Consider the following 25,992-nt stretch of genomic DNA (forward strand, 5'->3'; position numbering starts at 1 on the left):
CAAAGATCTATTGTACAACATGTGACTATTATTTATAACAATATATTGTATATTTAAAAATTGCTGTGAGACTAGATTTTAAGTGTTCTCAGCACAAAAAAGCATTATAGTATGTGAGGTAATGCGTATGTTAAAAAACTTGATTTAGTCATTCTGCAATGGATGCATATATCAAAACATCGTATTGTGTACCATAAATATATACAATATTTACTTGTCAATTAGAAATTATAAAATCAAAAATATAGTAATATGTCACATCAGTGAGCTTTAAGCTTTATCTTATGCTTGTTTTCTATTAGTAATAGAAAACATACCAGTTACCTTTTCCTTAAGAGCCTAGATGATTGAAAAATTATTTTTATTGTGAAAAATAGCCTACATAAAAATAGTGAACATTTATGATTTATAAACAGATAGTAAGATGAGCACCTTAATACTCATGACCCAAGTTTAGAGGGAGATTACCCTGATAATATCAGTCCCCAAAAATAACCACTCTCTTGAAGCTTGTGTCAGTGATTCCTTTTCTTTTCATGATAGTTCTACTACACATAATTATTTGTATACTTTATTATCTAATTTTGTTTTTAAATTGGTATATATGGAATCATACTAAATATATTTTTCCATGTTATGTTCCTTGGCCTCCATATTATGTGTTTGGTATTCATTCAGGTGTCTGTTTGTAACTGTTTGTTTTACTTTGGATTCCCTGAAAATAGATTCTGAGATGAAGAATTGCTTGCAGAAATTTCACCTAAGAATGCTCTAAAGCAGTGCTGGCCAATAGAACTTTGTGCAGTGGTAGAAGCGTTCTATACCTGCATTGCCTAATAGAGTAGCTGTGGCCACCATCCATAGGTGACTATCGAGTTATTCAATTTAAAAATTTAAAAATAAATTTCAACACCCACATATAGCTTGTGAACTATGACACTGGATAACAGAGCTCTAGAGAGACATACCTGTAAGAAAGTAGGAAGCAGAATTGGGCAGAGGTAGAAGGTGATTCAGCCAGTCCTCTGGGCACATCTCAAACTGGGATAGGCTGTCAAAGGTGTCCCCAGTTGAGGCAAAGCAACTGAACTTGAGTATGACAGCATGAGACAGTCATTGGTTCTGCCTCCTAGAAGAAGGAGCAACCTTGGGTGAGTCCGTTCTTTGCCTCTGAGGGTGATTTCCAGTGAAAAGCACATCTGTGAGCCTTCAGCAGCCAATATTACCAGCGGCAAGTGTCACAGGATCCTTGGGGTGTTGCTTCATTAGCCAGAAACCTTTGTGGCCAGTGGCACATTTGCCTGAGTTTTGCTCAAGCCCACTGGACTCGTTTCACCCACGCACACTGGCAGGCCATGTTTGGCTTGTGCTACTGGCCTGGATCCCATTCTTGCCAAATGTGAGCTAGACGTGGAGCAGTGAAGGGTGCCTGAGTGAGAAATCAGGAGTCTGGATGCTGTGCAGAGCCAGGCACACTGGCTCTGGTGGGGCAGGCAGTTCCAGATGCTGGCATGGGTGCCAGCTCCCTGCAAGGCTGCAGCTGGTCCAGGCGTGCCACAGGCAGCTTTCACTTCTGGCACCAGGGAACGTGGTAGTGCCTGGAAGTCTGGAACACCGGGAACCACAGGGTCCCAAAGAGTGTGTCACAACCCTGGCTTGGGAGCTCCTATGTCTGGGTTCCCTGAAGGGCTGCAGCTCTTCTGTTTTTCTTTCTTTTCTCCTTCTTATTGCCTGCAACATGGTGAGCAAGGGGCATGTTTCAGCTCTGTTTGTGTTACAACTCTTTTCAGTCCTGCCATTTGGTGGGTCCCAAGTTCTTGTCCCACATCCAGGAAAAATGAAGTAAACTGACAGTTAAAGGGTGAGTAAAGTGAACAGGTGCTTTATTGAGTGACAGTACAGCTCTCTGGAGACTCGAAGTGGGTAGCTCCTATCCATAGGCAGGCCATTCTGTCAAGTGTACAGTTTTCAGCAGAGACCCAGAGTGGGTAGCTTCTATCATCAGGCAGGTCGTCCCAACATCTGCTTAGCTCTCAGCTGACAGAAGACCCACAGTGGGCAGCTCCTCTCTGCAGACAGGTCCTCCCAATGTCTCCCCAAGTCTGGCTGAGTCTGGGGTTTTTATGGGCTTCAAAGGGGAGGAAGTGCATGCTGATTGGTTCATGGGTGGCTATGAGTGGGCCCATAAAAAGCACCTTAAGTTCTCATTCCAGTCTGTGGAACTTGCAGCCCAGCGCCCAGGCTTCAGGACTTCCCAGGCCCTTTCCACCCAGGAGCCTATCTGCCTCCCACTGCTGTCAACTTGTCAGCCCTGGTGTCCAGGCTGTTTGTACCAAGGGTCACCTGCAAGCCCACACCAAGCCAGCCTCAGTAACTCCCAACCTGGCCTCCCTCCCGTGCTCCTCAGCACCCAAGACAGCAGGGGGCTGGCATTTCAGCACTACCCCCAGCATGCAAACACACCTCTGGGTTGTGACAGCACACAGGCTTGGTCTCAACTTTGCTTCAAAATCGCAGCAGGCACCAGGAGCAGGAAGATGCTGGGCAGTGGGAGCAGGCATTGCTGGGCAGTGGGAGCAGGCATTTCTGAGCCTGCAGAGGAAGGGAAGCCTTCCAGGGTCCCTGAACTCAGGAATGCTCAGGTCTGCAGCTGCACCCATGGGGGAGGGATTTCCATCTCTCCAACTTGGAAGGGGTGGGGGCTTCTGCCTGTGCCTGGCTCCTGCTAGCTCTGTGGAGCATGCAGTCCTGGCTGCGCCTCCCCGGCTGCAGCTGTCGTCTTCACAACAACCTCTCCAGATGGGCTGCCACTGCCATCATTAGGGGATTGGTGCTAAGCTTTGGAGAGATTCTGAGCAGAGCACTACAATGTCTATGATAGAGCTGATTATTTATTTTTATTGCTCTATAGCAATTTCATTACATAAATAAACCACAATTTACTAATATATTCTATATATGATAGAGATTTAAGTTATTTCCAGTTTGAGGAGGTATGGCTATGGTAAACCATGTTTCTCTAAACAGTCCTGTCTATGTCTTCTGGTGAGTAAATGCAAATATTTCTCTAAGATATATACCTGTAAGTAGAATTACAGAAAGTTAGGATATGTGTGTAATGGACTTCACTAGGTAATGCTCAGATGTTTTCCACATGGTTGTAGAGTTTACAAATTGCAGCCTCTCAGTCAGTGCCTCAGTTGTACTAAATGAGAGGTTTGTTCAAAATTTCTAATCTACCATGCAGAAGATAAACTTGTATTTTTTTAACACCATTTTTCTCTGAATGAAGTGTTAAAATAAATTTAACCCTGTAGTGGTTGACAGAATTCTAAAATAACCACCAGTAAGTAATGCTATTGTATAATGCTTTTCCCTTGAATCTTGGCTGAACCTGTGACTTGCTTCTAGCCAACAGAGTATGGCAAAAACCATAAACAAAAACAACAAATATAAATTCACATTTAGATTATTTTGTATGTTAAAGGTAGAGGATTTTTACAGATGTAATTAAGGTCCTTAGTATGTTTGAATTGAATCAATGAAAAGAAAGACTACTTAGTGTGAGTCTGATTTAATCAGGTGAGCTCTTTTAAAGGGGGCTTCAGGCTTTTTTGAGATCAGATTCATTGTTCTTCTGGTCTTAAAGAACCAAGCCCTCCTGAATTCTACAAATGCAAGGAAACTAATCCTGCCAACAACGATGTGAGACATCTTAATGGCTATATTTTAAAAAGAGCAGATGTTCGAGAGACAAGCATTGAGAATTGCATTTCTTAAGACTACAGCTTGGAAATGGACACAGATCACTTCTGCCATATTCTATTGGTCAAAGTCACCCATGTTCAAGGGGAGGAAAACAGACATATTTTTTGAAGGAAGAATTGACAAATAATTTGAAACTATCCTTAATCCTCCACACTTGTTAGGGTGTACCCAAGAAAAAGGAGGAACAGTTTACTGAACAGCTATCCAGTCTCTGTCACAATGTGGAGATTTTTAAACGGTTCATCAATTTAAACAGTGGCATATATTTTCATCAACACCCTGTGAAGTACTTAAAACTTGTCTTAATCCATTCAGACTGTTATAAGAAAATTCCTTAGACTGCATAATTTATAAGCAGCAGAAATTTATTTATCACAGTCTGAGGCCAGGAGGTCCAAGATGAAGGTGCTAGTAGATTTGCTGTCTGCGAAGCGTCTGTTCCTTATAGATAGCACAGTCTTTCTGTGTCCTCACGTGGCAGAAGGAGTGAACCAGCTCCCTCAGGCCTCTTTTGTAAGGACACTAATCCTGTTAGTGAGGGCTCCAGCCCCATGATGACCTAACAACTTCCCAAAGGCCTCACCTCTTAATAGTATTGCATTGGTGATTAGGTATGAATGTATGAATTTGCCCGTGGGGAGGGCACAAACATTTAGACCATATCACTTATGGATTATGTTTTCATATCTGTGAATTTAGTTACAAGTATGTAATAATAGAAATGCATATTAACAAATTCATAGGGCATATAGTCAATTTTTAGATACAATATGGGATTTTTTTTGGTACAGCATTCCCTGAAAAAAAGGATGTTTTTATGTATAGATGCCCCTATGTACCTGGAGGTTTATAACATTTGGAGACATCGGATACTAGAACATTTTTATTATGTTATACTGAAGTCTTCTGTATTGAACATTTTACTCACAAGTATTAGTATTATTTTTTTGACTAAATGAAACAAATCCAAGTTATCTTCTAGTCTTCTGTACAACAACCCATTGTGTATTTGAATCAGCTATCATGTTACTCCAGAGTTTGTTATCTTTGTTCTAAGCACTACTAGTGCTTTTTTTTTTTTTTTTTTTTTTTTTTTTGAGACGGAGTCTCGCTCTGTCGCCCAGCCTGGAGTGCAGTGGCGCGATCTCAGCTCACTGCAAGCTCCGCCTCCCGGGTTTACGCCATTCTCCTGCCTCAGCCTCCGGAGTACCTGGGACTACAGGCGCCCGCCACCTCGCCCGGCTAGTTTTTGTTTTTGTTTTTTTTTATAGAGACGGGGTTTCACCGTGTTAGCCAGGATGGTCTCGATCTCCTGACCTCGTGATCCGCCCATCTCGGCCTCCCAAAGTGCTGGGATTACAGGCTTGAGCCACTGCGCCCGGCCCACCAGTGCTTCTAAAGACGTGATATCTGAAGCGGAAAATAAATGCTAGCCAGATATGATGTATTGCATTTTTTCTTTTTTAATACAAGTGTAATTTACATAAAGAGAAAGGAGCAGCTATTAGTTTATTAAAATGGTAGTATTTTATATTCAAGAAACTTTCATATGCATGTCTGTTGGATCTTAAGGACCTCATCAATTACTAGAGCATACACCATAAAGTTCATTAAATGTAAGTATTCCCCCATTTTGGTAATAAATATATAATATTACATATCTTCTACACATATACTTCCTATAATTATCAGAAATATAGAAATACATATGTATATATTCTTTCAATATTAATACTCTAAAGTTTGAAGAGATTAATTATTTGCCCAAATTTTTCCAATAAATTAATGGTAAGCTGAGACCAGAGTATAAGTTTCTGGTCCTATGTTCAGTTACTATTTTTCTGTTATACTGTGCTGTTAAACAATTTATATATTTAAAATTCCACATTCAGAATTGTAATATTTTATAATTGTGCATAGTTTAATTAACTATGTACAGTCTATTCAAATTCAAGGAACCATTGAGAGATGTTAAAAACCACTTAGAGTGCTCAAACACTTTGAAATGCAGTTTTGGCAATTTAAATGTCAGGATACCTCTGACTTGTGGAAACTGAAAGGACCCTGTAAAGATCATTGAATATTTTAATGTAAGGAAACTGAAATATTCTAATATATGGAAATTCCTAGTTTTGTTTCTAACCAAATTAATGTATTTCTAGCTTTTGATAATTACTCTTAAGACCACTAGTTGCTCAGTTTTTTGTTTTCAATTATTAATAGCAACAGTCTATTATGATATTTGAGAAAACTAGTAATCCCTTAGTGACTAGTAATTTTAAAAGTAATTTTTATATAGGATCTAGTATCAAAGTCTATCAACAGCTAGAAAGGATACTACATAAATACCTAATAAAATATTCCACTTCCTCTTAAAATTAGGGAATTGTGTGTAGTTGGAAATTCGTCAGGTCTGAAGGTGAAACATACATCTCTTATTATCATGACAGAATACAAAATCTAGCAAACTCATTACTGATACAGGCACCCAAAAGTAAGTGTATTACTGTTGTTTCTAAAAAACGAGTCCTGTTTATTTATTTATTTATGTATTTATTTATTATTATTATACTTTAAGTTCTAGGGTACATGTGCATAATGTGCAGGTTTGTTACATATGTATACTTGTACCATGTTTGTGTGCTGCACCCTTCAACTTGTCAGCACCCATCAACTCGTCATTTACATCAGGTATAACTCCCAATGCAATCCCTCCCCCCTCCCCCCTCCCCATGATAGGCCGCGGTGTGTGATGTTCCCCTTCCCGAGTCCAAGTGATCTCATTGTTCAGTTCCCACCTATGAGTGAGAACATGCGGTGTTTGGTTTTCTGTTCTTGTGATGGTTTGTTAAGAATGATGGTTTCCAGCTGCATCCATGTCCCTACAAAGGACACAAATTCATCCTTTTTTATGGCTGCATAGTATTCCATGGTGTATATGTGCCACATTTGCTTAATCCAGTCTGTCACTGATGGACATTTGGGTTGATTCCAAGTCTTTGCTATTGTGAATAGTGCTGCAATAAACACACGTGTGCATGTGTCTTTATAGCAGCATGATTTATAATCCTTTGGGTATATACCCAGTAATGGGATGGCTGGGTCATATGGTACATCTAGTTCTAGATCCTTGAGGAATCACCATACTGTTTTCCATAATGGTTGAACTAGTTTACAATCCCACCAACAGTGTAAAAGTGTTCCTATTTCTCCGCATCCTCTCCAGCACCTGTTGTTTCCTGACTTTTTAATGATCGCCATTCTAACTGGTGTGAGATGGTATCTCATTGTGGTTTTGATTTGCATTTCTCTGATGGCCAGTGATGATGAGCATTTTTTCATGTGTCTGTTGGCTGTGTGAATGTCTTCTTTTGAGAAATGTCTGTTCATATCCTTTGCCCACTTTTTGATGGGGTTGTTTGTTTTTTTCTTGTAAATTTGTTTGAGTTCTTTGTAGGTTCTGGATATTAGCCCTTTGTCAGATGAGTAGATTGCAAAAGTGTTCTCCCATTCTGTAGGTTGCCTGTTCACTCTGATGGTAGTTTCTTTTGCTGTGCAGAAGCTCTTTAGTTTAATGAGATCCCATTTGTCAATTTCGGCTTTTGTTGCCGTTGCTTTTGGTGTTTTAGTCATGAAGTCCTTGCCCATGCCTATGTCCCGAATGGTATTACCTAGGTTTTCTTCTAGGGTTTTTATGGTATTAGGTCTAACATTTAAGTCTCTAATCCATCTTGAATTAATTTTCGTATAAGGAGTAAGGAAAGGATCCAGTTTCAGCTTTCTACTTATGGCTAGCCAATTTTCCCAGCACCATTTATTAAATAGGGAATCCTTTCCCCATTTCTTGTTTCTCTCAGGTTTGTCAAAGATCAGCTGGCTGTAGATGTGTGGTATTATTTCTGAGGCCTCTGTTCTGTTCCATTGGTCTATATCTCTGTTTTGGTACCAGTACCATGCTGTTTTGGTTACTGTAGCCTTGTAGTATAGTTTGAAGTCAGGTAGTGTGATGCCTCCAGCTTTGTTCTTTTGACTTAGGATTGTCTTGGCAATGCGGGCTCTTTTTTGGTTCCATATGAACTTTAAAGCAGTTTTTTCCAATTCTGTGAAGAAATTCATTGGTAGCTTAATGGGGATAGTATTGAATCTATAAATAACCTTGGGCAGTATGGTCATTTTCACGATATTGATTCTTCCTATCCATGAGCATGGTATGTTCTTCCATTTGTTTGTGTCCTCTTTTATTTCACTGAGCAGTGGTTTGTAGTTCTCCTTGAAGAGGTCCTTTACATCCCTTGTAAGTTGGATTCCTAGATATTTTATTCTCTTTGAAGTGATTGTGAATGGAAGCTCATTCATGATTTGGCTCTCTGTTTGTCTGTTACTGGTGTATAAGAATGCTTGTGATTTTTGCACATTAATTTTGTATCCTGAGACTTTGCTGAAGTTGCTTATCAGCTTAAGGAGATTTTGGACTGAGACAATGGGGTTTTCTAAATATACAATCGTGTCATCTGCAAACAGGGACAATTTGACTTCTTCTTTTCCTAACTGAATACCCTTGATTTCTTTCTCTTGCCTGATTGCCCTAGCCAGAACTTCCAACACTATGTTGAAAAGGAGTGGTGAGAGAGGGCATCCCTGTCTTGTGCCAGTTTTCAAAGGGAATTTTTCCAGTTTTTGCCCATTCAGTATGATATTGGCTGTGGGTTTGTCATAAATAGCTCTTATTATTTTGAGGTACGTTCCATCAATACCGAATTTGTTGAGCGTTTTTAGCATGAAGGGCTGTTGAAGTTTGTCAAAAGCCTTTTCTGCATCTATTGAGATAATCATGTGGTTCTTGTCTTTGGTTCTGTTTATATGCTGGATTATGTTTATTGATTTGCGAATGTTGAACCAGCCTTGCATCCCAGGGATGAAGCCCACTTGATCATGGTGGATAAGCTTTTTGATGTGTTGCTGAATCCGGTTTGCCAGTATTTTATTGAGGATTTTTGCATCGATGTTCATCAGAGATATTGGTCTAAAATTCTCTTTTTTTGTTGTGTCTCTGCCAGGCTTTGGTATCAGGATGATGTTGGCCTCATAAAATGAGTTAGGGAGGATTCCCTCTTTTTCTATTGATTGGAATAGTTTCAGAAGGAATGGTACCAGCTCCTCCTTGTACCTCTGGTAGAATTCAACTGTGAATCCATCTGGTCCTGGACTTTTTTTCGTTGGTAGGCTATTAATTATTGCCTCAATTTCAGAGCCTGCTATTGGTCTATTCAGGGATTCAACTTCTTCCTGGTTTAGTCTTGGAAGAGTGTAAGTGTCCAGGAAATTATCCATTTCTTCTGGATTTTCTAGTTATTTGCATAGAGGTGTTTGTAGTATTCTCTGATGGTAGTTTGTATTTCTGTGGGGTCAGTGGTGATATCTCCTTTATCATTTTTTATTGCGTCTATTTGATTCTGCTCTCTTTTCTTCTTTATTAGTCTTGCTAGCGGTCTGTCAATTTTGTTGATCTTTTCAAAAAACCAACTCCTGGATTCATTGATTTTTTGGAGGGTTTTTTGTGTCTCTATCTCCTTCAGTTCTGCTCTGATCTTAGTTATTTCTTGCCTTCTGCTAGCTTTTGAATGTGTTTGCTCTTGCTTCTCTAGTTCTTTTAATTGGGATGTTAAAGTGTCAATTTTAGATCTTTCCAGCTTTCTCTTGTGGGCATTTAGTGCTATAAATTTCCCTCTACACACTGCTTTAAATGTGTCCCAGAGATTCTGGTATGTTGTATCTTTGTTCTCATATGGTTTCAAAGAACTTCTTTATTTCTGCCTTCATTTCGTTATGTACCCAGTAGTCATTCAGGAGCGGGTTTTTCCATGTAGTTGAGCGGTTTTGATTGAGTTTCTTAGTCCTGAGTTCTAGTTTGATTGCACTGTGGTCTGAGAGACAGTTTGTTATAATTTCTGTTTTTGTCCATTTGCTGAGGAGTGCTTTACTTCCACTTATGCGGTCAATTTTGGAATAAGTGCGATGTGGTGCTGAGAAGAATGTATATTCTGTTGATTTGGGGTGGAGAGTTCTGTAGATGTCTATTAGGTCTGCGTGCTGCAGAGATGAGTTCAATTCCTGGATATCCTTGTTAACTTTCTGTCTCGTTGATCTGTCTAATGTTGACAGTGGAGTGTTGAAGTCTCCCATTATTATTGTATGGGAGTCTAAGTCTCTTTGTAAGTCTCTAAGGACTTGCTTTATGAATCTGGGTGCTCCTGTATTTGGTGCATATATATTTAGGATAGTTAGCTCTTCCTGTTGAATTGATCCCTTTACCATTATGTAATGGCCTTCTTTGTCTCTTTTGATCTTTGATGGTTTAAAGTCTGTTTTATCAGAGACTAGTATTGCAACCTCTGCTTTTTTTGGTTCTCCATTTGCTTGGTAGATCTTCCTCCATCCCTTTATTTTGAGCCTATGTATGTCTCTGCATGTGAGATGGGTCTCCTGAATACAGCAGACTGATGGGTCTTGACTCTTTATCCAGTTTGTCAGTCTGTGTCTTTTAATTGGAGCATTTAGTCCATTTACATTTAAGGTTAAGATAGTTATGTGTGAACTTGATCCTGCCTTTATGATATTAACTGGTTATTTTGCTTGTTAGTTGATGCAGTTTCTTCCTAGCCTCGATGGTCTTTACATTTTGGCATGTTTTTGCAATGGCTGGTACCGGTTGTTCCTTTCCATGTTTAGTGCTTCCTTCAGGGTCTCTTGTAAGGCAGGCCTGGTGGTGACAAAATCTCTAAGCATTTGCTTGTCTGTAAAGGATTTTATTTCTCCTTCACTTATAAAACTTAGTTTGGCTGGATATGAAATTCTGGGTTTAAAATTCTTTTCTTTAAGAATGTTGAATATTGGCCCCCACTCTCTTCTGGCTTGGAGAGTTTCTGCCGAGAGATCTGCTGTTAGTCTGATGGGCTTCCCTTTGTGGGTAACCCGACCTTTCTCTCTGGCTGCACTTAAGATTTTTTCCTTCATTTCAACTTTGGTGAATCTGGCAATTATGTGTCTTGGAGTTGCTCTTCTTGAGGAGTATCTTTGTGGCGTTCTCTGTATTTCCTGGATTTGAATGTTGGCCTGCCCTACTAGGTTGGGGAAGTTCTCCTGGATGATATCCTGAAGAGTGTTTTCCAACTTGGTTCCATTTCCCCCCTCACTTTCAGGCACCCCAATCAGACGTAGATTTGGTCTTTTTACATAATCCCATACTTCTTGCAGGCTTTGTTCATTTCTTTTTCTTCTTTTTTCTTTTGGTTTCTCTTCTCACTTCATTTCATTCATTTGATCCTCAGTCGCTGATACTCTTTCTTCCAGTTGATCGAGTCGGTTACTGAAGCTTGTCACGTCTTTCTCGTGTCATGGTTTTCATCTCTGTCATTTCGTTTATGACCTTCTCTGCATTAATTACTCTAGCTATCAATTCTTCCACTCTTTTTTCAAGATTTTTAGTTTCTTTGCGCTGGGTACGTAATTCCTCCTTTAGCTCTGAGAAGTTTGATGGATTGAAGCCTTCTTCTCTCATCTCGTCAAAGTCATTCTTCATCTAGCTTTGATCCATTGCTGGCGATGAGCTGCGCTCCTTTGCAGGGGGAGATGCACTCTTATTTTTTGAATTTCCAGCTTTTCTGCCCTGCTTTTTCCCCATCTTTGTGGTTTTATCTGCCTCTGGTCTTTGATGATGGTGACGTACTGATGGGGTTTTGGTGTAGGTGTCCTTCCTGTTTGATAGTTTTCCTTCTAACAGTCAGGACCCTCAGCTGTAGGTCTGTTGGAGATTGCTTGAGGTCCACTCCAGACCCTGTTTGCCTGGGTATCAGCAGCAGACACTGCAGAAGATAGAATATTTCTGAACATCGAGTGTACCTGTCTGATTCTTACTTTGGAAGCTTCCTCTCAGGGGTGTACTCCACCCTGTGAGGTGTTGGGTATCAGACTGCCCCAAGTGGGGGATGTCTCCCAGTTAGGCTACTCAGGGGTCAGGGACCCACTTGAGCAGGCAGTCTGTCCCTTCTCAGATCTCAACCTCTGTGTTGGGAGATCCACTGCTCTCTTCAAAGCTGTCAGACAGAGTCGTTTGTGTCTACAGAGGTTTCTGCTGCTTTTTTTGTTGTTGTTTAGCTGTGCCCTGTCCCCAGAGGTGGAGTCTACAGAGACAGGCAGGTTTCCTTGAGCTGCTGTGAGCTCCACCCAGTTCGAGCTTCCCAGCGGCTGTGTTTACCTACTTAAGCCTCAGCAATGGCGGGCGCCCCTCCCCCAGCCTTGCTGCTGCCTTGTGGTTAGATCGCAGACTGCTGTGCTAGCAATGATGGAGGCTCCGTGGGTGTGGGACCCTCCTGACCAGGTGTGGGATATAATCTCCTGGTGTGCCTGTTTGCTTAAAGCGCAGTATTGGGGTGGGAGTTACCCGATTTTCCAGGTGTTGTGTGTCTCAGTTCCCCTGGCTAGGAAAAGGGATTCCCTTCCCCCTCGCGCTTCCCAGGTGAGGCGATGCCTCACCCTGCTCAGCTCTCGCTGGTTGGGCTGCAGCAGCTGACCAGCATTGATTGTCTGGCACTCCCTAGTGAGATGAACCCAGTACCTCAGTTGAAAATTCAGAAATCACTGGTCTTCTGTGTCACTCGCGCTGGGAGTTGGAGACTGGAGCTGTTCCTATTCGGCCATCTTGCTCTGCCCCCCTACCGAGTCCTGTTTTTAATCTGACTTTATTATAAGTTACCAGTGAACTTTTCCTATGAACATGAGGCTTCATAAGAGCAGTGCTATTTATGTAAGGTCAAATTTGTGGGCCGTAGTTTCAGTTGTCCTGATTTAGTAGGTCTACAATAGAGGCTTTAAAATCAACTGTATTTCTATCAGGCAACCTACATTGTTCTGATGTAGAAGATCCATGGACCAGACTTAGAAAAACAATGGTCAATAGGAGCTGTGAATATTGGCTCCAGTTCCATTCCACATATGTTTCTTTTACATTCTCTGTATAAGTTGCAATTCACACTTTGCTCAAAGTATTTTTGGTATGGATTTTAAAATTATTAGTTTTTTAAATTAAAAGATAGATTGAATTTATCATGCACAACATGATGTTTTGAAGGATATATACATTGTGAAATGACTCAATCTAGCTAATAGATACTTTGCCTCACATAATTATATTTCTATGGTGAGAACAATTTATATCTACTCTCTTAGCATTTTTCTAGCATACAATATACTCTTAACTATAGTAAACATGTCATACAGTAGATCTCTTGAATTTATTCCTTCTAACTAAAATTTTGTGTCCTTTGACCAACAGCTCTCTAAGCCCCCACCCCCAACCCAACCCAACCATCCCTGCCCCTGTTAAACACCATTCTACTGTCTACTTCTATGAGATCAACTTTTTTAGATTCCATACATTAGCGTGATATTTATCTTTCTGTGCCTGGCTTAATCCCCTTAACATAATGTTCTCCAAGTCCATCCATGTAGCAAGATTTCCTTTCTTTAAGATTACATAGGATTCCACTGTGTTTATACATATGTATGGTTTTTATCCATTTATTCATTGATGGCTACTTAAGTTGATTCCATATCTTGGCTCTTGTGAATAATGCTACAGTGAATATGGGAGTGTCACTATCTCTTTGACATGCGGATTTAATATCTTTTGGATATATATACAGTGGTACAGCTGGATCATATGGTAGTTCTATTTTTAGTTTTATGAGAAAGAGACTGTTTTCCATAATAGCTGTACTGATTTACATTCCCACCAAAAGTGTGTAAGAGTTCTCTTTACATCCTAACCAATACATGTTATGTTTTGTCTTTTTGATGATAGCCATTCTGACAAGCGAAAGATGATATTTCATTGTGGTTTTAATTTGCATTTCCCTGATAATAAATGATGCTGAGCATCCAGAGCAAAACACATGTTAGTCCACAAGTTTCAAAATATTTTAAAAATCAAAATCATATAATGTATCTTCTCGGACTACAGTGAGTACAACTAGAAATCAATAGCAAGAGGGACCTTAGAACCCATACATATACTTGGAAAACAACACACTCCTGAATGACCATTAGGTCAATAAGAAAATTAAGATTTATATTAAAACATTTCTTGAGAGAGAGAAAAATGGAAATACAAAATATTAATTTCTGTAGGAAAAAGCAATGCTAAGAGGAAAGTTTATAGCACCAAACAACTACATAGACAAAAAGTGAGGCTGGGCTCAGTGGCTCACTCCTATAGTCCCCACACTTTGGGAGACTTGGGAGGCAGAGGCAGGCAGATTGCTTAAGCCCAGGAGTTTGAGACAAGCCTGGGCAATATGGCAAAACTCCATCTCCACAAAACATGCAAAAAGTATCCTGGTGTAGTGGCATATGCTGTAGTCCCAGCTACTCAGGAGGCTGAGATGGGAGTGTCACTTGAGCCCAGAAGGTTAAGACTGCAGTGAGCCAAGATCGAGCCACTGCACTCCAGTATGGGCAACAGAGTGAGACCCTATCCCAAAAACAAACAAAAACAACAATGAAAAAAAAAAAAACTCAGAAAGATTTCAAAGAGTCTCATGATACACTTCAAGCAACTAGAAAAGCAAGAATAAACCCAAAATTAGCAGAAGGAAGGAAATAATAAAGATCAGAGCAGAACTAGACAAAATAGAGACTAAAGAAACCAATACAAAAGTTGGCTATTCAAAAATATTTAAACGTTTATTAAACTGCTAACTAGACTACCCAAAAAAAAAGCAAGAAGCCCAAAACAGACATCAGAAATGAAAAAGGAGACATTATGACTAATACTATGAAATACAAAAGATCACCAGAGATTATTATTAACAACTATACACTAACCAACTGAAAAACCTAGAGGAAGTGAATATATTCTTGGAAGCATACATCTTACCAAGATTCCATGAGGAAGAAACAGGAAGTCTAAACAGGCCAATAATGAGGAGCAACATTGAATCAGTAATGGAAATTCTGTGAACAAATAAAAGCTCAGGACAAGATGGTTTCCTTGCAGAATTCTACCAAACATATAAAGAAGAATGAATACCACTTTTTCTTAAACTATTGCAAAAAATTGAGTAGGGAATTCTCCCTACTCATTCTATGAGGCCAGCATTATCCTAATACTCAAACCAGACAAAGACACACACAAAAAAGCTATAGACCAATATCTCTGATAAATATAGATGCAAAAATCCTTACAAAATACTAACAAACTGAATGCAACAACACATTAAAAAGATAATGCATCATGATCAAGTGAGATTTATCCCAAGGATGATAGCATAGTTCAACATATTCAGGTCAATAAATGTGATACATCATGTCAGCAGAAGGAAAGACAAAACCCATTGGATTATCACAATAGATGCAGAAAAAGACAACTCTGAGCAAACTAGGCATAGAAATATCATACCTCAAAATAATAAATACCATATATGATAAACTCACAGCTAACATCATACTGAAGGGGGGAATTTGAAAGCATTTTCTCTAAGAAATGAAACAAATGGTGAAAAATGCCCACTTTCACCATTCCTATGCAACACGGTGCTGGAAGTCTTTGCCAGAGAAATCAGTCAAGAAATATAAATAAAAGTCACCAAATTTAGAAAAGAGTCAAACTGTCCCTTTTTGTGGATAAAATGATCTTAGGTCTAGATAATCCAAAAGACTACCAGGAAATTCTTAGAACTTATAAACAAAGTCAGTAAAGTTGAAGGATACAAAATCAACGTACAAAAATCAGCAGCATTTCTATCTGCCAATAATGGCATAACCAAAAAAGAAATTAAGAAGGCAGTCTCATTTTCAATAGCTACAAAAAAATACCTAGGAATAAATTTAATCAAGGAAGTGAAAGACCTCTAGAAGGAAAACTGCAAAACACTGATGAAAGGAATTGAAGAAGCCACAAACAAATGGAAAGAGATTGCTTGTTCATGAATCAGAAGAATTAATATTATTGAAATGACCATACTACCCAAAGCAATCTATGCATTCAATGTAATTCCTATCAAAATACCAATGCCATTTTTACAGAAATGTAATACACAATTCTAACATTCATATGGAACAAGTAAAGAGCTGAAATAGCCAAAGCAACCCTGAGCATAAACAACAAACCTGGAGGCATCATACTATCTGACATCAAAACATATTACAAAGCTATTGTAACCATGACAGCATGGTATTTGTATGAAAGTAAACACATAGACCAATGAAACTGAATAGAGGACCCAGAAATAAATCCACATATTTACAGCCAACTCATCTTCAACATAGATTCCAGGAGCATACATTGGGGAAAGCACACTTTCTTCAAGAAATAGTGCTGGGGAAACTGTATAACTATATGCAAAAGAATGAAACTGGACCCCTGTCTCTACCATATACAAAAGGCAACTCAATATGGGTTAAAGACTTACATGTTAAACCTGAAATTATAAAACTACTAGAAGAAAACAGAGGGAAAATTCTTCAGGACATTGGTCTTCAGAAAATCTTTCTAGGGAAAGATTTTATGGCTAACAGCTCAAAAGCATAAGCAACAAAACCAAAAATAGACAACTGAGATCATAGTAAAGTTAAAAGCTTCTGCACAACAGTGGAAACACTCAACAGAGTGAAGAGGCATCCTCTTGAATTAAAGAAAATATTTGAACATTATTTATCCTACAGGGCATCAATATCTGGAATATACGGGGAACTCAAACATCTCAATAGTAAAAAATAATAATTCTATTAAAAAGTGGGCAAAGGATATGAATAGATATTTCCCAAAAGAAGATATACAGATGTTCAACAGGTATATAAAAAATGCTCAATATCATTAATCATCAGGGAAATGCAAATCAAAACCACAATGAGACATCATTTTACTCCAGTTGGAATGGCTATAATTTTTAAAAGACATAAAATGCCAGATGCTGGCAAGGACGTGAGGAAAAGGGGACTATTACACACTGTTGGTGAGAGTATAAATTAGTACAACTACTATGGAAAACAGAATTGCCATAGAATATAGCAATCCCACTACTGGGAAATATGTACTCATGGTTTATTGCAGCATTATTCACAAAGAATAGTGGAAAGATATGGAATCAACCTAAGTGCCCATGGTGAAAGATGGCCACTTTCACCACTTCCGTTCAACACAGTACTGGAAGTCCTTCAGTACTATGGAAAGATATGAAACAAACCTAAGTGTCATCAAGGGAACAACAGATAAAGAAAATATGGTATATATTCATAATAGAATACTACTTGACCATAAAAATAATGAAATCATGTCATTAGCAATCACATGGGTGGAACTGGAGAGGTCATTACATTAAGTACAATAAGCCAGGCACAGAAAGACAAATACCATATATTCTCATTTATACGTGGGAGCTAATACACTTGATATCATGGAAATAGAGAATAGAATGATAGATACCAGAGACTGGGAAGTGTGGGTTGTAGTGAGGTTTGGAGGGGGGCAGGATGAAGAGGGGTTGGTTATGGACATACAAATATAGTTAGATATAAGAAATAAGTTGTAATATTTGAGAGCAGACTAGGGTTACTATACTTAGCAATAATATTATGCACATTTCAAAGTAACTGGAGGACAGGACTTGAAATGGTATCAACAAATAAAAATCATAATCACTCAAGGTGGTGAATACTCCAAATATGCTGGCTTAATCTTTACATGTTCTATGCACGCAATGAACACTCACATGTACCCCATAAATTTGTAAATTATTATATATCAGTAAAAGGGGGAAAAAAGAATGCTCTAAAACTGGGGGAAAATCAAATGGAAATTAACTTACAGCTAGACCTTGATTGTGCCTATAATTCTCAGACTGCAAATGAATGCTCAGGAGTTGTGACATTTGAGAACTCAGGAAGTGCAAAGGCATTTAACACAGGTATCAATCATTTTGTTCTCTGAAAACTTTTCTTCCCATTCAAGATATATAACACAAAATGAAAATTAGCTCCATATTATTCATGTGAGGTGACGGTTGCTATCTGTGTCTATAAACTCGACCAGGTCTTGGAATTGACGCTAAAGAGAAAAAAGCCGAAGCTACTAATTTGTGTTATTTTCAGTTAAGAGGATGTGGAAATTAAGATAACCCTCAGTTTATTTATCTCTAAAATGATGATAATGGTATTTGACTTTAATGTTTGGAAATAAATGAAGAACATCCAAGTGAGAATAGACAGTTTATTTATTCAGACATTGCTGTAGCAATAAAGTCAGCTACCATCACTAGTACTTGGCAGAGACTCAAAGTCAGGCAGGGAAGTGGAAAAGCCTTATAATAAAAATCATGGAAGACCTCAGGTGTGATGTGTTTGGAGCATGTTAGCATGGGAAAGCTAGGAGTCAGTTAAATGGAAGTGACACATCCTGTGTGATTTGTTTAGGGAGTATATTTGGCTTTCTCTTGTTGGTTCTCAGTTAAAAATTAGGGCAAAATATAAGGAAGCTGGCAGCCATTGACCAAATCCTTACTATTCCAGGTCAGTTGCTGCAAAGGTTGTGGTTTGGCCTCCTGGACTTGTTGATGCAGAGATTGTGGGCCAGAGTTCTATCAGATATGGTCTAGACATTATTCATTTGTATGTTCAGTCTTCATGGCTAACAGTTTTTTTAAATGAGAATTGAATTGGAATGAGTTGAAAAGATGCCTGTTGCTGTTTTTGAAAGTAGTGGAGGTAGCATTAGGTGGTAAGGTGAAGGCAGCAGTATCTGGAAGAGAGAAGTAAGGCATGTGGCTCCACTGACGTCAGGAATGTCTCAATAAAATACCTTGAGCTAGGGGAAGAGCACTTGGAGAAATTCTCTTTCTCAATCCCGTCTAAATGTAGAGTAGAAACATTACCCTCTATTTTCCTAGCTTATAAACTGTCCACATTGCTCTTCACAAGGATCCTTGATCCCCTGGGTATCTGAAACTTTAGACTCTACTTCTAAACTGATGCAGGCGAACCCCAATATTGGGACCCAGCCAAGAAGTGTTCTTGGCATCATGCAGGAAATAATTCAAAAATGAACCAACAGAGTAAAGTGAAAGCAAAGCAAGTTTGTTAGACCAACAGAATACAGGAAAATGGCTGCTCCATGACAAAGCAGGGCTACCCCACAGGCAAAGTAACACTTGTGGATCTAGCACCAGTTAGCTAGATTTGTAGCTACTCCTTAATTATATGGTAAATAATTTTCTAGAAAAGGGATGTGGAGTTCCTGGAACTGAGGGTTTCTCTCCTTTAAACCATATAAGGTAACATCCGGGCATTGCTGTGGCATTTGTAAACTGTCATGGTGCTACTGGGAGTGTCCTTTAGCATGCTAATGCATTATAATTAGTGCATAATTAACAATGAGGGCAACTAGAGGTTGCTTTCATCCCCATTTTGATTTAGCTGGTTTCTTTACTACATCATGTTTTGATCAGATCCTGTTTTCATCAGTGGGATCATAACCCCACCGATTTGGAGAACAAGTCCTGCTCATCTCCTACCTCAAAACTAATGAGAGAGGGCCCATTTTTCTAACCTATGAACTTCTATAGCTAACATTTCCTTATCTCAGAATTATGAATAGGTAAACAATCAATTTGTAATCAGAAGAAGTTACAAACACATCATATAAGAGCTATCTAGTTAATGATTTAATATTATTTTATCTTGCTACATATTTATGACATTTTAAAGCTTACCTCTTGTAAAATATTCAGACTTATATCTATCTTGTTTTCTTTTTTTGTTTCTTTGTATCTACCCTGTCCTGATTATTCAAATTCTTGGCATCAGCAAACCTTTTAATCATTGACTTTTAATCATTGCTTAGCTGCCTTGACTATAGGTACCTTGGTATGCACATTGCAAAAGTCACCTTCTTATACACACCCACACAAGCACACATATTCTTTAAGTTCTGTTCAGAAATACCACAGTCCATTTGGCCTCTCCTAGACCTCCTCATTTCTAGAGTCTTTCACCTAATCTCCATTCTTGATTCCCTTTCCCATGAGCTGAATGACTAAACACAAATATCCTACTGACCTCAATTTCCTGTCCTTCTGCCTTTTTCACTCCGTGTTTCCTCTACATCTGTTTCTTCACCTTCCCTTCCTTTTTTTCCTTTCTTCCTCCAGACCAAAATACATATTTGTTCTAGCACTACAGTAATTCTCATTAAATATTTAAATCTCATTCTCCTTTCCTGTTTCTATTGTATACTCCAGAAGCACATCCAACATTCTGGCTTTTAGGCTTCTACATTCAATACTAGAGAAAACTCATAATGGTCCAGCATAGTGTCACTACAAGTTCCGAGAGCCACCCCACACTGCTTGGCAATGCCACTATGGGTCCAACCCGAGGCTGTCTCTCATTCCTCACAGGTGCAATTTCAGACTTTTACTACTCCTCCAGTACACTGTGCACCACCTCTTCTCTCAAAAAGGAAATTCCTATGCAGCCATAAAAAAGGATGAGTTTGTGTCCTTTGTAGGGACGTGAATGCAGCTGGAAACCATCATTCTCAGCAAACTATCGCAAGAACAGAAAACCAAACACCGCATGTTCTCACTCATAGGTGGGAACTGAACAATGAGATCACTTGGACTCGGGAAGGGGAACATCACACACCGCGGCCTATCATGGGGAGGGGGGAGAGGTGACGAATTGATGGGTGCTGATGAGTTGATGGGTGCAGCACACCAACATGGCACAAGTATACATATGTAACAAACCTGCACATTATGTACATGTACCCTAGAACTTAAAGTATAATAATAAAAAAAAAAAAAAAGGAAATTCCTAGCTAACTTTTCTCACCACCAACAAGGCTTATCTGCAAGTTTTTTTATTATCTTACTCAGAGCAAGTCACATTCTTATTTGTGCTTGAAGCTAGTTATTTCACATAGACTCTGGATCTCATTCTCTTCCGTTTCAATAGGGGCCTCTCTCCTTTACCTATGTCTCTTAAAAATTTTATTCTTATTGTTTTTTAGACTTTTTCTCTAAGGTTTTGTCTGTGGTCACATATTTATCTCTCTCTTTTTGAGCAATCTTATTTACTTCATAATTTTAGCTGCCACATATATACTGGAATTTTTTAAATCTACATCAACAGGTTTCAGAATGCCTTTGAAACTTCAGACAGGTCTACCTAATTATCTTCTAGATTCCTCCTTTTCTCTTTTCCTTCTCACCCATTAGTCAATAAGTTCCAACAATTTTACTTATTAACTCTTTAAGTTAATAAGTAAACTAAGTAAACTTATTAGTAAACTTATTAGTAAAATAAGTAAACTTATTAACTCTTTAAGTTAATAAGTAAACTGCCAAATCATTTAAAACACAAATGTAACCAAGTCCTCCTATGTTTAAAATCTTTTAATAGTCCTTATCATATTTGGTTTAAATGCAAACTCCTTGACATAACACACAAAACTTTTCATGATTTGACCGCTGCATTTATCTCTCTAGTCTTTTATTTCCCAAAGTGTGTTCAGAAAAACGCTTACTCTGTGAAAAGTCTGGCACGATGAGGTGGAGGAACAGGAAGAGAATGGCGGGCTTTATCAAGTTCAAATCCATTTGAGAAACTAATGCTTTAGTATTACCTTTTAGAGAAGTGGTTCTCAAGTTGGTTCCTGGAGCAGAAGCATCAGCATTACTTGAAAGGTCATTCTCAATACACATTTTCAAGCTTTACCCTAGACCTAATGAATCAGGAACGATGGGTCCCAGGACCTAGGAACCTATCTGTGTTTGTTGCACACTGAAGTTGGAGAACCACAATCTTAGAGAATCACCATGCATAGTAGCATATTAAAGGCTTCAGGAAATCTGAAAATAATGTATTTAACTTTGTTTAAGCAAAAATTTTTAAGTTGGTTGAGCCCTGGCCCTTGTGTGTGTAAGTACGCGATACTAACATAGAGTAGAAGAAACGTTAGAGAAGCACACTTCATCAAAAGCTGTTATAGCACATTTTACTAGTAATTATTCAAATATAGTAGGCATCTGTCATGTGTTTTTGTGTTTACGTAGCCTGTCTTTGCATTTTTCTTTTCTTTTCTTTTTTTTTTTCTGTGATGGAATCTTGCTCTGTTGTCTGGGCTGGAGTGCAGTGGTGCTATCCTGGCTCACTGCAACCACCACCTCTCAGGTTCAAGCAATTCTCCTGCCTCAGCCTCCCAGGTAGCCGGGACTACAGGCACGGGCCACCATGCCCAGCTAGTTTCTGCATTTTTAGTAGAGATGGAGTTTCCCTATGTTGGTTAGGCTGGTCTCCAGCTCCTGACTTCAGGTGATCCACCCACCTCAGCCTCCCAAAGTGATGGGATTACAAGCATGAGCCATTGCACCCGGCCGGTCTTTGCATTTTTCTACCAAATGTCTCCTCCCAGCCCTAGTCTTGTCAGCTCCTTAGAAGCAGCATTTCACAATTACATGTTTATTGAATGAATACATTGAATGCCACAGAAATATTTTATAACCGTTTTTAAAGTATTGTAAAGTTCCACTAACTTGAAGATATCATTTGTTATTTCAGTACTTTCTTTTGCATGTAATGGCTCTTTCTATATATTGATCTCTTCTTGATGGAATATACTTATATTTTCTTATCTGATATCATGAAAGTGTAATATACATCCCATCAGCTTGTCTGTAAAAGCTTTTCTGTATATGCTTTTCTGTAATGAAATATCCTTTGTAAACATGACCATGGGAACTTTCTTCAGATAATCCTATAACCTGGCAACTTTCCACTTTCAAAAATTACCTCCCCATTATACCCTTACAGATTTTCTTTAAAGTCTGTTTCTTCAATAATCTATTAACAAAATAATTTTAATCACTATTATAATAATCACTATAATTATGATTGATTTCCTGGGTCATATTTTAATGAATGTATTTTTATTTATTATTAAATGATTTATAATTACCATATTTTCTTGATATAACAAATTGTTATTTCATAACATTATTCATAGTAATGTTTCAATCAGTATGAATACACTTATTATAAGCTTTTCTTAATTTCTACTATCATAACCTTAATTTTTCCAATCATAAGGTTAATGCCCTATTAGATTTCTAGGGTACATTAAAAAGTTTTACATAGATAAACTTAATTCTTAAGAAATTTATAATACACCAGATTAGACCTCATCCCTTAAGCATGCAGTCTCTTACAATGTGCTATTAAAGTAGGGAGAGCCTGATTTATGATAGTATTGTGTGCTATGCAAAAACTTAATGATTCAACATCAAGTTTGATTTATTCTAAAGCAACAAACATAGTAGGATGTGAAAAATAGCATCATCAGTAATCTTCTGGTGTCATAAAAAAGAGTGATGGAAGTACAATTTGTGACAGGTAAGGGATTTGGAAATGAATGCATATTTCAACTGCTTCTGTCTCTCCTCTTTTCCATGTCACTCTTAGCAAAATGATGAGAAGTGACTGTGATGTTACACATATCATGTATAATAATTTTATTTCATTTAATCACATTACTTAAAACCTATAAGACATATAGTTTGGCGATGTACATATGACGATAATTAATGATACTGTTCTAATACCAAATATCTCCCCACCGTGGCCATTGGAAGCAGTTTTATTTATAACCTTCACAACGCACCAGGTTATCTGGATTTCTAAATCCTTTAGAAATCTATTGAGCTTAATATAATGCACAAATAATTACATTATTGTGGTGATAACAAAATCCTGTTCACAAAATAAAAATAAATTTTAATAAAAGTTCTAACTTAAAAGACAGTAAAGCTTGATATTTGTAAGCCTGCATTACTGCCCATTACTTCCTAAAGTTGACTGACATAACGAAGGAATTGAAAGAGGAAGCTTGCCAAGAACTTTCAAGTTGTTTTCGCGGATCACATGTACATACTTCTTAAGATCTTTGGAGACTGCTTATAATTCATTCTGAACATTTGAAGTATTTTATGTCAGCCACTAATTTTTTTACCATTTTAATTTAGTTCTGCAAGTTTTAACATCTGCTGCATTTCAAACATAAATGTAAATCAACGACTCTTGGATGTACCCTAGGGAAATACATGCTCTTAAAAGTACATTATAGTCTAAGACTAGAGAGGTCTCTAGTATTAAGTGAGTTTACTATAGGGCTATCTTTTAAGTTAAGTGAGAATAATAATTAAATGACAACTCAACAGAATATGGTTACACATCATGATTTGCACTGGAAAATACGCATATACAACCATTCAACTGAGAGGGTAGCTGACCTGGTTACAGAAGACATGGCAATTGGATATGGCAATAGTTTGGGCCAAATAAAATCTAATTCTCATTTTACACCAGAGTCTTTGAGTTTCCGGAGCCATAAGCTGATGTTTTCAAATATCCTGCACCTATAAGCTTGCAGAGGATTTAGCAAAAATTTCCATACGCTTAAGTGAAAATTTATCTCTGCCTATTTTTTTAACCCAATTTTAACGAGTAAATGTAAAAGAAGTGCTCTAAAGGAACACCCACCAAAATAAATGACCAAATTAACTTATCTAGATGTTGTAAAGAGTTGCATATGTTGAGTATGAAATTTATATGTGCAACATTCAAGATTGTTATTGTACTCTGTTAACCTCAAAGTAAATCTAGATCATCCTATGTCACATTCTGCTTTCTAGAATGACAGTTGAAGATTTTGAGGAGAGTGGTAAATTAAGAAAGATTCAAAGATGTTTTTAAAAAAGGAAAAAAGAGAAAAAGGCAAACACAAAATTTTGGTTATCTAGATACATTTGTGTGTAAGAAGGGAGAGTTTAAGTCATTAATGTTGCATATGTATTGTGGGATTTAACAGTACTGAGTTTGCAACCAGGCAGCTGTCGGTTCGGCATACTTACTACTGATGTAACTGAGCAAAATATTTAGACAAGATAAATTTTATGCACACATACTTGCACGCACACACAAACACACACCTTTGCACACACAAAATTCAATTTTCATCCTTGGAAGAAGCCACATTAAAGGCATAATTTCTATAATAGTAATTCTTAAGGTCACGAACTATAATCATCAGAGGGAGGAAAAACCTCCAATCCAGAACAACAACAATAAAAAAAGCAATGGAAGTTAAACCAAAATTTAAAAAGTGATTGGAAATACAAGCCTGGCCACTGTGAGTTTATTCTATGGGATGCCATTCAATGAAGAAAAGAAACCTGAGTTTAACAGCTTTAACTCCCATAATCTAAGAATTTCATTTCCGTAATCATTTTTCTTTGATCTTCTATTTGACAGTGACATCTAACTAAAGTCATCCCATTTAACCTTTTCTTTTGCATGTTGCGTGAATTTGTGAGCAGAGTAAGAAACAGGACATTCCTCGTGAAGATCAGGGACCAACCACCAAGAATTTGGATTTTTGGCCCCAACTTATTACACTGATGGTCACTATTATTGATGAGGATAAAACTGCCTACACACCTGTCCTGAATCAGTAAGTACAATGTTTTGGAAATGAATGGATTTTATTCCACTGAAGTTAAAATAATACATATTTTAAGTGCAACATACTCTGATGACAATAATAAACTTTTCCATGATTAAGCTATAGAAAATGGTATTTTTCAACTTTTATCAGCAAATATCAATTAAATGATATTATGAATTTTTAATTTGAGCTCCATGGAGTATGAATCTGTGGATATGGAGAAAAATATTTTCCAAGATTTGATTTTTATGTAATGTAAAACTTTTCCTCTGGATCCTTTCATAACTATACCATTGTCTCAAAAGAAAAAAAATGTGCACTCCCCCAAAACTAAAAATAATTTTGAAGAGTTAGTATTAAACATATTGCATTGTGGCTTTTGAATAATAAACATTTGGCACAACAGCTGCTTTCAAAATAGCTATGCATATTGATTTAACAAATTTAATAAAATATTTAATAAAACAAGTCAATTTTCACAAATTACAATCTAAAGTTCATGCCTCTAAGACAATATAGATGAATTAAAATTCATGACTGTTCTAGAAGAGACTGTAAAAATCCTCATTTTATCAAAATACCACTAGCTATGTGACCTTAGGCAAATTATCTAATTTCCTTGGGTCTCAGTTTCCTCCCAACTAAAACAAAGGTGTAATTATTAGATGATT

The 25,992-nt window shown here is 37.8% G+C and overlaps 1 protein-coding gene across 3 annotated transcripts in view; it reads left to right on the forward strand.

Annotated features, from left to right (window-relative positions):
• Positions 1 to 25,992, forward strand: part of UNC13C (unc-13 homolog C) — a 753,954-nt gene that overhangs the window by 491,939 nt on the left and 236,023 nt on the right. For all 3 annotated transcript variants that reach the window (XM_050799780.1, XM_050799781.1, XM_050799779.1), the window contains one exon: positions 25,194 to 25,327. In XM_050799780.1, the coding sequence (XP_050655737.1) occupies positions 25,194 to 25,327 (134 nt within the window). The remainder of the gene's footprint in view (positions 1 to 25,193; positions 25,328 to 25,992) is intronic.

This window comes from Macaca thibetana, chromosome 7, assembly GCF_024542745.1.
Source record: "Macaca thibetana thibetana isolate TM-01 chromosome 7, ASM2454274v1, whole genome shotgun sequence".
Lineage (NCBI taxonomy): Eukaryota > Metazoa > Chordata > Mammalia > Primates > Cercopithecidae > Macaca > Macaca thibetana.